The sequence below is a fragment of the Brachyhypopomus gauderio genome, chromosome 8 (genome assembly GCF_052324685.1).
Source record: "Brachyhypopomus gauderio isolate BG-103 chromosome 8, BGAUD_0.2, whole genome shotgun sequence".
Taxonomy (NCBI): domain Eukaryota; kingdom Metazoa; phylum Chordata; class Actinopteri; order Gymnotiformes; family Hypopomidae; genus Brachyhypopomus; species Brachyhypopomus gauderio.
In genome coordinates, this window is record NC_135218.1 from 23,089,385 (window position 1) to 23,101,831 (window position 12,447).

Below are 12,447 nucleotides of genomic sequence, written 5' to 3' on the forward strand. Positions count from 1 at the left end.
TCTAAAGTTAAGCCTTAAAATATTTTTAACGATATGTTCACCGTATGTCTACAACACTGTGAGAAGTTGTTCATCTTAAAAAAGGTAAAATAATGTAGTCCACCAGGTGAACGTGCAGAGAGAAACTACATTATCCAGGCTTTGTTCCAAGCCTACCACAAAGTCGTTTTTTTATTTTAAGAGCTTGTATATTTAAGAAACATTTCGTTTGCATTAAATCAGCCCAGCACCAACCTGATAGAACACACATGTAGACATAGCGGAGTCTCCACTTCTTAGAAGCTTCAAACTTAGTTTAGTGCATCTCCCCCACAAACGTAAACAGGACAGCCACACACGACTGTAAATTTAGAGCGAATCTGAAGTGATATCGAGTCTCATGGTAGATTATCGCACACGTCCTCTTACTTCCTCGTCTGTACCCCGTTTTGGGTTTGCAGTACCGCAGGACCCCCGGTACGGGGCCGAAACTAAAGGAATGTCGACGTGGAGCTGCCAAACGTGAACGTGTAGGCTTCTCGTGAACGCGCTCAGAAACCTTTCACAGTTGTTTGCCTTGCGGTAGCATTTTCTACAAAGCAGAATGAGGTACGTTCTTCACACACCGGTGTATAAGTCGTCATTAAAGCAAATGTTTGTTTGTACTTGAAATTAAGGCGTCTTCCTTACAGGATACCGTATGTAACACAGTTTCAAACACGTTATTAATAAATAATAATGTACTGTGAATGTTTATTTTCAGCGTTTCCCAATTTTCCCTTAACCTGATGAGCCAAATAAGTAAATACAAACGGGGCAAGGGGAAAGACACTAATGGATGATGCCACATTGCGACGGGTGGCGCTCCTCGCCTTGTAACAACATTTCATTGGTTCTTCCTAACGGGGCGGGGCTAAAGCGCATTGCGTGTATTTCACCTTCAGAACCTCCCAGTGCGGCTCGTGGACTGGCTTGGTGTTGGATGGTTTGGTGTTGAACCTGAGGGCGCACGCCGGGACCCCGCCGGAGTATTAACACCAACAGTTGATGTTTCACAATTACGCAATGAAAGCGAGCGAAGGTGCGTGGGCACTACTGCCACGTGAACAGGTGAGACACTAACACCACACCGGCTACAGGTGACATGTTGGTCTGCGAGTGACCGCTGAGGGTCTTGTGAATGCAGCCGATTATCGTAGCTAGTGCATTTGGAAGTGATATGCACTCGTATTTGTGTAATAGCAGTGGACACAAGCTTAGTGCTTTAGAAATAGTCAAGCTTACATTTGCTACTTATAAAGTGAAAATAAATACGTGATTGTTTGTTTGTGTGTTTATGTAATATGTATAGAGTTGCAAGTAATTGGCTCCATTAACAACCAATTCTAACCTACTTCTTAGTTACGTATCAGTACCTTTCAGTTTTCCACAATGACCTAAACTGAAAAATGTTTTTAATAATATGTCGTCCATTGTTTGGGGCCCTGTCGACCTAGTGTTGCCTACAGTTTTGTCCTGTTCATTTCCTGAAGTAGTGATACCTGAAGTAGTGAGGTAGTGCTATACCTGAAGTAGTGAGGTAGTGATATACCTGAAGTAGTGAGGTAGTGCTATACCTGAAGAAGTAGTGAGGTAGTGCTATACCTGAAGTAGTAGTGAGGTAGTGCTATACCTGAAGTAGTAGTGAGGTAGTGCTATACCTGAAGTAGTAGTGAGGTAGTGCTATACCTGAAGAAGTAGTGAGGTAGTGCTATACCTGAAGAAGTAGTGAGGTAGTGCTATACCTGAAGTAGTAGTGAGGTAGTGCTATACCTGAAGTAGTAGTGAGGTAGTGCTATACCTGAAGAAGTAGTGAGGTAGTGCTATACCTGAAGTAGTAGTGAGGTAGTGCTATACCTGAAGTAGTAGTGAGGTAGTGCTATACCTGAAGTAGTAGTGAGGTAGTGCTATACCTGAAGTAGTAGTGAGGTAGTGCTATACCTGAAGTAGTAGTGAGGTAGTGCTATACCTGAAGTAGTAGTGAGGTAGTGCTATACCTAAAGTAGTAGTGAGGTAGTGCTATACCTAAAGAAGTAGTGAGGTAGTGCTATACCTAAAGAAGTAGTGAGGTAGTGCTATACCTAAAGAAGTAGTGAGGTAGTGCTATACCTAAAGAAGTAGTGAGGTAGTGCTATACCTAAAGAAGTAGTGAGGTAGTGCTATGCCTGAAGAAGTAGTGAGGTAGTGCTATACCTGAAGAAGTAGTGAGGTAGTGCTATACCTAAAGAAGTAGTGAGGTAGTGCTATACCTAAAGAAGTAGTGAGGTAGTGCTATACCTAAAGAAGTAGTGAGGTAGTGCTATACCTAAAGAAGTAGTGAGGTAGTGCTATACCTAAAGAAGTAGTGAGGTAGTGCTATACCTAAAGAAGTAGTGAGGTAGTGCTATACCTAAAGAAGTAGTGAGGTAGTGCTATACCTAAAGAAGTAGTGAGGTAGTGCTATACCTGAAGAAGTAGTGAGGTAGTGCTATACCTGAAGAAGTAGTGAGGTAGTGCTATACCTGAAGAAGTAGTGAGGTAGTGCTATACCTGAAGAAGTAGTGAGGTAGTGCTATACCTGAAGAAGTAGTGAGGTAGTGCTATACCTGAAGAAGTAGTGAGGTAGTGCTATACCTGAAGAAGTAGTGAGGTAGTGCTATACCTGAAGAAGTAGTGAGGTAGTGCTATACCTGAAGAAGTAGTGAGGTAGTGCTATACCTGAAGAAGTAGTGAGGTAGTGCTATACCTGAAGAAGTAGTGAGGTAGTGCTATACCTGAAGAAGTAGTGAGGTAGTGCTATACCTGAAGAAGTAGTGAGGTAGTGCTATACCTGAAGAAGTAGTGAGGTAGTGCTATACCTGAAGAAGTAGTGAGGTAGTGCTATACCTGAAGAAGTAGTGAGGTAGTGCTATACCTGAAGAAGTAGTGAGGTAGTGCTATACCTGAAGAAGTAGTGAGGTAGTGCTATACCTGAAGAAGTAGTGAGGTAGTGCTATACCTGAAGAAGTAGTGAGGTAGTGCTATACCTGAAGAAGTAGTGAGGTAGTGCTATACCTGAAGAAGTAGTGAGGTAGTGCTATACCTGAAGAAGTAGTGAGGTAGTGCTATACCTGAAGAAGTAGTGAGGTAGTGCTATACCTGAAGAAGTAGTGAGGTAGTGCTATACCTGAAGAAGTAGTGAGGTAGTGCTATACCTGAAGAAGTAGTGAGGTAGTGCTATACCTGAAGAAGTAGTGAGGTAGTGCTATACCTGAAGAAGTAGTGAGGTAGTGCTATACCTGAAGAAGTAGTGAGGTAGTGCTATACCTGAAGAAGTAGTGAGGTAGTGATATACCACGATCCGTGTTTTTTAGCCACAGCTGCTGGGAGACGTTCTGTATTGCAACCAATATATGAAAATAAATGAACAAAATGCACGTTAAAATAAAAGGTACACATTAGTCTTTTATTTACAGCATATAAAAATAGTTCTAAAAGTCTGCATTCTATAGCATAAATTGTCCATTTGAATATTCCAACACTGAATATTACTGCAGGTGTGGGTTTGATTGTACAACAGTACACTTAATACTTATTCTCTTTTCCAACATAAAGACAATTTGCTTTGATAAACTCAAAACTGTAACTGTTTATTCATTTAATACTTTATGTATGTAGTTTGGTGCTCTGTAGTTTGTGGCTTTTCCCCTATTTCCATTATCACTCTTGACCACATTGACCTGGGCAATAAAACCATGGTAGAGAAGGGAAGCGTCACACTGCCATGAGCACAGTAATCATCAGGGCGCCAGTCGCTGCTTAATTACACAACCTGATGGAATAAGAACCCGTGAGGGGTTTCTGCAGTGAAGGCCACATACTTCATTTAGTTAACTGTGAGTCTCAGCCGAGTGAAAAACAAGAGAATGAGTGAATATGCTGGAGCAAACACCCACAGCACGGTGCCCTCGTCTCCGTACGTCCTGTGGTGAGTGAGGGTGTGTGCGGAGGATTTAGTCCTGATGCCAACGGTAGGGTGGCATGTGTCGTCATGTAGCCTCAAACACAAAAGCAGTGCATGACAGATCCCTCGCTCTCTTTCTCTCCTCTTCTAGGAAATCCGTTTGATTGACAGCTTGAGGCAGCAGGACATTGGCCAGGGCGTAGAGTGGGAGGAGATCCGTGTCTCCTTTCACGAGTGGGCTGGGGAGACGCAGCAAATGAGGGAGCAGGAAGAGGAGAGCTGGAGAAGAGAGGGGGAGGGGCTTGGAAGAGAGGGGGAGGGGCTTGGAGTCCTGCTAACGCTCGGGAAATGGGAGCAGGAGACCAGGGAGGTCGTGCCTGACTGTGTATCGCAAACCTCTCAGGTACTTCGTATGCACCTAGTGTGTGTGTGTGTGTGTGTGTGTGTGTGTGTGTGTGTGCACGCATTGCTATACCCATCTCTATACAGCTCTCACTCCTCTTCTGTGTCACGTCTTTCTCGGAGGGAAAATAACATAAGATCAGAACCCACTCGGATCTGGGGGTTTACAGACCTCATTAACTGTGTTGAGTATCACCTGAATTTAGCTTAGCAGTAAACATACTTCACTATAATTACATTATTATTTTTTATATTGCATATATTTGTAGTGATTTGAAGCCCTGTAACTCTCTGGAGTGGATTTAGTTGGACATTGTGAACATTAATAAGATAAGATCAAATAAGCTGAAAATGTCCTAAAAGGGACTAAACTTTAATATTTGTTTTGTTGTAATTCTTGTTGTAAAAACGAGTAAAGAACAGAGGTCCGTGACATTTCAAATAAAAATTAAGAAGTTGTTCACAAAATGATTTATAAAATGTTTGCCAAAAAGAATTCTGGATAAAGTGATATGATACCTTACATTTTCTGAAATGCTTTCCAAGCTCTGCTCACACGCCATCAACCACACACACACCACACACCACACGCACAAACACACCACACGCACACACGCATACACACACACACCACACACGCACACAGAGCTTAATCACCTTTTTACATTTCAGAGAGCTGAAAACTCCAACACATATATGGGATTCATGGCTGAATCCTCATTCTGTGGCAAGGTGCACAATATTGACACATGAACACACACACACACACACACACACACACACACACAGAAAACAAAGATTTGAGTGGGCAGTGTTCCTCTACACACACACTTCCTTCAGTTGTCTTTCTACACCGTGTTCACAGGGATCTCCCCTTACCCAGAACCCTCTGCTGTCTGCATTGCTTTTTGCCAAGAAGCCAGCTGCTATGAAAGAGAAGGCGTCCAGCCAGCCCCTGCCTGATTTACAGGTATACCCGCACACTTGTTAGTAAAGCTCTAATCAAAACAGTGTTGGATTGGATGTTGTTTTTGATTATAAAGATGTTGCTGTTGTTTTGTGTGCATTTTTATACTGTTGGAAAGAAGCCCTTTATTTAGTTTTAGAAAATATTCTGCAGTTTAGTAGACTACAATAATAATTGTAATAGGGTTAGGGTTAGGGTTAGGGTTAAGCATCAGTTTGCAAAGCAAGCTCAACAGTATATAATAGTTATAATATCTACTAGGTATTCGTTTTTAGTTCGTTTTGGTGAATTTGTGATTGTAATTTTATATTAATACAGCATTTTGTTCCTTTCATGTTCAGTATTATCTGGATGTCTTAGCGGCCCACATTCCTGAAAGCCCATGTGCACCCCTAGTGGAACCTAGGGAGAATAACAACTACTTGGCGCCTGAACCACACAGGAACACCGAAACAGGTCCTGTTTCTGGCGCCATGGCACTCGAGCCCCCACACGCTGGCTCTGCTGAGATCATGCAGATGCACAGACACACCTTAATAGCCGACCTTAATGAGTTAGCCCCACCATTAACACAGTCACTGCCTGACACGTCTCAATTCAAGCAAACGTTTTCTGGTTCAGAGGAACTCGCACAGTCCTTTCTAGACACAAATATATGCTCCAGTCCACCGGATAACCTAAATCACATCAATTTAACAGCTTGTGAAGAGATCTTCAACTTCCATACACAGAGAGAAGTTTGCCCAGACCGTACGAGGACGGCAACACCTGCACACATGCCCTGTCGAGATGAATTTACACAAAAAGACTCCTCACACAACCTTTCATGTCTTGTGGATGGCACAACCACATTCCACCTTAAAAACTCTATAGAACATGTAAACCTAGACACTTCCCTAAATGGAGATGACACATTTAACACCAGCCAATCGGAGGACAGAAGGTGCATCCAGTCATATCACACAGAGCTGTTTGATTGGTCCCTCCTCTCAGATGCAGAGGAAGTGCAGTCACATTCTCAGCCATGTGGAACAGAGGCCATCCCACAACAACTAACTCCAAACCCCTCACACCCGGCACCATTCTCTGACCCCTCTCAGCATCCGGTCGGCACCGACCCATCGCCCAGAGCCAAAATGGACGCCCAGACATGCCTGCCAGCTCGCCGTGGTCACCGTAACCGACGCACCTTTCAAGATGAGCAGAACGCCCAAGCCCTGCAACTCCCGCTCAGCATGGACGACATTGTTGGCCTGTCGGTGGACGCCTTTAACGAGGCTGTTGGCGCTAACGAGCTCAGTCAGGCTCAGCTCAGCCTTATAAGGGACATTCGCAGACGGGGCAAAAACAAAATGGCCGCCCAGAGCTGTCGAAAAAGAAAGCAAGATAAAATGGTGGATCTAGAGGCCGAGGTGGAGGCTCTCAGAGAGCAGAGCAAATCGAGGAAGAGAGAAAGAGAGAACCACGTCAAAGCTCTGCGTGACACCAAGCAGAAGCTCAGGAAGCTATACTGTGAGGTGTTCTCCCAGCTGAGGGATGAGTGTGGGAATCCTTATAGCCCCAAGGAGTACACACTACAGCACAGCAGTGATGGATATGTCTACTTGTTGCCACGCAAAACAAACGTGAACTACCAGAGGAAAACACAGACTCCCACATGTGAACCACCAGAGGAGAACACAGGCTCCCACACGTGAACCACCAGAGGAGAACACAGGCTCCCACACATGAACCACCAGAGGAAAACACAGGCTCCCACACATGAACCACCAGAGGAGAACACAGGCTCCCACACGTGAACCACCAGAGGAAAACACAGGCTCCCACACGTGAACCACCAGAGGAAAACACAGGCTCCCACACGTGAACCACCAGAGGAGAACACAGGCTCCCACACGTGAACCACCAGAGGAGAACACAGGCTCCCACACGTGAACCACCAGAGGAGAACACAGGCTCCCACACGTGAACCACCAGAGGAGAACACAGGCTCCCACACGTGAACCACCAGAGGAGAACACAGGCTCCCACACGTGAACCACCAGAGGAGAACACAGGCTCCCACACGTGAACCACCAGAGGAGAACACAGGCTCCCACACGTGAACCACCAGAGGAGAACACAGGCTCCCACACGTGAACCACCAGAGGAAAACACAGGCTCCCACACGTGAACCACCAGAGGAAAACACAGGCTGCCACACGTGAACCATCAGAGGAAAACACAGGCTGCCACACGCCCTTAACATGAAAACCTGCCATGGCACAACACTTCGATTCTACACACCCAACATAGGAACAAATGTACGTAGAGACACTGGCACACTTCACAAAAGGGAGAACCAGTTTATGGTCAGGAACACTGAATATAAACTTACCAAAATGTATGCAACAGCATTACGGTAATGCGAGAACCTTTGACAGCCCAAACATTTCTATATGAAGATCAATAACAGCATAACAGTAATGGGAGAGTAATCTTACACATAGGCAAACAAGCATAAACACACCCACATAATCGTTCAAGATAACAGCCAGACTTACAGATCACAGTACAACAAAGATGCTGGAGTCTGCTGCTGTAGCCACAAACTCACCACAGACATGATGGTCACCTGTGTCACACTGAACGCACATGTTATCGGCTCAAAAAAAAAAAACCCAGTCCACTTAGTGCCTGTGTCTCAATTTCACGCCTTGTGAACAGGCTGGATCAACCATCCTGCTGTGTGTGTGCACGGGTGGATAGAACACAGAATGACACGTACACGCCCAGTTAAATACACACAGAAAGAATGTGTATTACATCAACACGTGCCTCCCTGAAGCTCGTATGAACGTTGTGTAACTATGCATGAAGCAAAGGTGATATGTTTTCCTCTTTACTGGACAGGACATTTAGGAACATGTGTTTGCAGGATTCATCATGCAACAACCTTAATCTGAGCTTCATTCTGGCTGTATGGCCTGATAATCTTGCATCTCCTCTTATCAAAATAAAGACTGAGAATGTTTGAGCTGTGACTGATGTCTATGTGGCTTTTCTTTACGTCAGGCAGGTGGTCTGACGAAGGTCTTTATCTTTAACTTCATTGTCATTAAAAAGACTTTGTGGCTTGACACTGACGTGTCACATGTCCATAGGAATATATGCCATAATATCAACATATTACTGCTTCTCATAACTCTTATGCCAGATGGTTTATACATCACCAAACCATAGCACCCTTCCAAATAAAATTCAAACAAGGTCATGGTATCATTGGTTGTTGTTTTCAGCACTAACGGTGTGGTCTTGTGGAGAATATTATTTTCACTCTAGGCGTGAGTAAATGAGCAAAAGCCAATACCTTGAGGTGTTTCACATCTAAAAAGGGGAAAGTAATCTGTAGACATAAAAGCAGGTTTCACACGTCACTTAACACTGAACGTAAGTAAGCCCTCTAGTGGACATTCAATACCTTAATCACTATTTCCTCAGTATCACTGCAATTACTAAAACCATTTCAAATAGGCCCCTTTTCTAGGCAAATTAAAGCTAATCATAGGATGTAGATTTGCAATTGTCTGTAATTTAATATGAAAGTTTATTAAAGTCCAGAACAGCACCTAATCTGTTAATTAACCATAAATAAAGCATCAGGTATTGACAGGTGTCTTAAAGGTAGTACTCTTGAAAGTTAATACATTGAGGTTCATTTCATTTGTTGACAACAAATGTAGAATCATTATAAAATCAATAATTTGGTTCAGCGAAGGCTGAAATGCAGACTGTGATGGTAATTTCTAGAAAACAATTCAACCCCCCACCCCCTAGCATTTACATTTGAAGTAATGCACAAGCATACTCAGACGCAATAGACACACCATGTGTAAGCAGTTTGTAATTCTGATTTTATTATTCCCTGTAGAATAACTCAGTTTTTTCTGTGTACACAATAAACCACAAATCAACAAGCTACAATGGCAAAAAAAAAAATCATGAAATATTACACCTATTATACCTACAGTTCAGTCTGTCTGTATAATGTATTCTTCCAGCAGGTATACATGACATTGCTTCTGGCAAACTGATTGGGAGCGGATGGAATACTCAGTGTTGATGAAGGTTCATCACAGAGTGACTTGTCCACCTATTGTCTTCCTCTGTGGGTACCAACGTGTATTTGATGCCACAGGATCAATTCACAATCGCTTCACTTCAGAACAGCAGAGAAAGGGAAGTTAGGTGTGGCTTCAAAAAAGGGACGGGCCTTTTGAGTATGGTGAGGCTGCTGATTGGCTGTCTCTGTCCTGCTCCTCAAAATACGCCTGTTCGATTCGTCGACAGAAGGAGAGCAGGTTGCTGAAGGACTTTATCCTCTCGCTAAGCTGGTCAGTGGTCAGGCGTGTGGTCAGGATCGTGAACAGGTGACCAAAGACTAGCGCATCCAGCTCGGTCGGCCTGCATTCGTTTCAACAAGGCATGCTTTAGAATTCATAAAGCATTATAATACACATAAGAGTAGCTGTGAATGTGTACATTGCTTACTGCTTATTGAAGAAGTATGGCTGTGTTCCAAGACGCTGTGAAAGAGCCTGACAACACTGACTAACATCCTCGTACACCTGAGAACACACACACACACACACACGTCACACACACACAGCCAGCTCTGAGCTGCATAACACGCATATAAGCCACATTTATTTAAGATAAAAAGACTTCCGGTCTAACACACAGACCAACCTGTTCAAGACTTTTTCCTGCCCAGCCAATGGCGTTCATTTTACGTCGAACCTCCCACTGCTTCTGATAGGCCAGAATGTGATTGAGGGGCCAAGAATACGGACTACTGTAACGCTGCCTTGTGATCTAATCAAACGTGAACACAATTCTGCTTTGGATGGTTTGTGTAATGGAGGCCATGTTATATGTAATAAGATCATGTTATCAGAGCATGACTGTGTGTTTGACCGACCTCTGAAGATGTGGTATCATCACACCACTGAATATACAACTAGAAAGAAAGACACACAAACAGCTTACAGTGGATAATATGAAGTGTAGTAAGGGTAAGGTGTTTCTACAGGAGTGATAATCAGCACCCACAAACCTGTGTCTGCCACAGCCTGCATCGTGGGGGTGGGGCATATGTGAGGAGGCGTGTACTGTGAACTCTACCTCTGCCGTGAGCAGCATGTTGTTGACCAGCTCCATGTAAGCTTTCATCTCTGCTCTCTGGACATCGTCCAGGCCATCACTCAAAGAGTGTCCCTACAGTGGAGGGGAGAGACATTCATTACCTCAAAGCGTGTTGGCATCAGGCATGAGAAACGTGCAGAGAAAGACAGAAGGGTCTATGGCTTGGGCTTGCCTTTGCTTTCGTGAACTGCACAATAGGACCTAGTTCTGAAACAACCTGGTTACCAACATGGATGAACGGAACCTTTCCTGCAAGTGGAACAGAAGAAAGTGAAACGTCTGTTTTCTGACATCAGTTAATCGATCCTGAGTACAGACTCATTAGAAGATCAATAGATAAATAGATCAATAGATATTCTATTTCATCAGAGTATTCTAATGGAAGCGGTCAGCCTCTAAAATATGAGCACACAAAATAGTGAACACAGCATTACCGGATGGTGACATGTACTCAGCGTTGGCACGACAACACACTCGCACCGGGAGGCCACACATCCTTAGGTACGCCTGAGGAACAGAGGAACACACCAGTACTGGACCCACTGGGAACGACCACAGTGGGAGAAAGAGAACTGGTGCATGGGGGCTTAAAATGTGAGAGGGGGTCCATGTTTTCCATTTACCTGAACTGCCAAGGAGGATGCACAGTCGGACAGCAGGATTTGATCCTCTGCGGGGTGGGAGACAAAACGTTGGGCTTTAATAACCTGTTACAGGCGAGACTCTGGATCTGGGGCTAATGTTGTTGCACGTCCTACCTCGCAAAGGCTGATACAGCACAGCGTTCTCGGGCCATGGCTCCGCAGCTGTGGGACAGAGGTCAGGTCACACACTGTATATTATGCAAAATTAGTTCTGTGCGGTTGTATTTTCATTCAACATTCAGCCACACCCTCGGCGCAAATTCAATCGTGCCGGTTAACACTTTAGTCGTGTGCTAAACAAAACAGCAGAGAAACATTCTACACTACACTCAAATGCGCGGCTAGGCTAACGCGGCTAGGCTAGCAAGGCTAAAATAGCGCGGCTAAGCTACCGCGGCTAGGCTAGCGCGGCTAAGCTAGCGCGGCTAAACTAGCGCGGCTAAGCTAGCGCGGCTAAACTAGCGCGGCTAGCGTTGATCCGCGTTCTTCTGTTTGTCTTTAACGTCGCTGCCGCGGCGAACGCAAATCTAGACGAAGACACCGACCTGCAATCTGAGATACAAACGCCTCCGCAGCGAGGGACATGCCGGCGTTCACCGAGGCGCAGCGACACGCGTCAACGAGGTTATCACGAACGGAGACCTTTGGTAGGAAAACGCATCAGTTTGTTACACAAGGACAAGGTAGCTAAGAGCTAGGTGGCGTGACGTATTTACGTTTCCTGCCTGTTGTCCAATCACACGCAGCCACTTCCTTCCGTCGTAACGTCAAAGGTCCGAAGTACCATATGTCGTGCTCCATATAGTAAAATATGTTAAATATTTTTTTATATATTAAACCTTTGCCTGTGGTAATAATAGTTGAATGATGACAATCCTATACAATACTGATGACATTCAGTTTTGTTTTGGACGCAGCATTGTTTTTACATTCATGCAGATGCATACGTTAATGCGTTTTATACGAGCGTTTGATGAAAATGTGACTGTAAAGGAGATATTGCAATACTATATTGAACTATATGCTTGTGCAATCGGTCTGGAATTCTTATTTAACGTCTCTGTACCAATTTTTAAAAAATGCGAAACAGCATTCTTCATTTTATCCTGAGAGATATTTTATATACCGTCGTTCACTTTGTTCCGTTTTAAAATCGTTCATTTTAAACTGTCTTTTTAGTGGACTATGGGCTATTCGTCCACGTTCGACGTTGCAATAATTTTCCTTGTTGCTAATATTTTTTTCCTACATAGGCTAAGCTACGACGAAACCCTGAATCAGATATAATTATATAAATCATTTCTGTAGGG

At 44.1% G+C, this 12,447-nt stretch overlaps 2 protein-coding genes across 3 annotated transcripts; one reads left to right on the forward strand and one right to left on the reverse strand.

The window, feature by feature from the left end:
- Window positions 1–273: 273 nt before the first annotated feature.
- nfe2l2b (nfe2 like bZIP transcription factor 2b) lies at window positions 274–8,567 on the forward strand. Of its 2 annotated transcripts, XM_077015576.1 has the most exons (6): window positions 274–588; window positions 924–1,089; window positions 4,092–4,343; window positions 5,015–5,074; window positions 5,208–5,312; window positions 5,651–8,567. In XM_077015576.1, exons 2-6 carry the CDS (start codon window positions 1,027–1,029, stop codon window positions 7,004–7,006), a joined length of 1,836 nt encoding a protein of 611 aa, XP_076871691.1. In that variant the 5' UTR covers window positions 274–588; window positions 924–1,026; the 3' UTR covers window positions 7,007–8,567. The 2 variants fall into 2 exon arrangements, with proteins under 2 accessions (XP_076871691.1, XP_076871692.1); XM_077015577.1 differs by lacking the exon at window positions 5,015–5,074 and having other exon boundaries at window positions 277–588.
- Window positions 8,568–9,181: 614 nt separating this feature from the next.
- Window positions 9,182–11,871, reverse strand: mtx2 (metaxin 2). Its single transcript, XM_077015578.1, has 10 exons — window positions 11,683–11,871; window positions 11,252–11,299; window positions 11,117–11,163; window positions 10,928–11,000; window positions 10,666–10,742; window positions 10,473–10,565; window positions 10,270–10,308; window positions 10,038–10,163; window positions 9,840–9,916; window positions 9,182–9,752 (listed from the first exon to the last, which is right to left on the reverse strand). Exons 1-10 carry the CDS (start codon window positions 11,720–11,722, stop codon window positions 9,545–9,547), a joined length of 828 nt encoding a protein of 275 aa, XP_076871693.1. The 5' UTR covers window positions 11,723–11,871; the 3' UTR covers window positions 9,182–9,544.
- Between the last annotated feature and the right edge of the window lie 576 nt (window positions 11,872–12,447).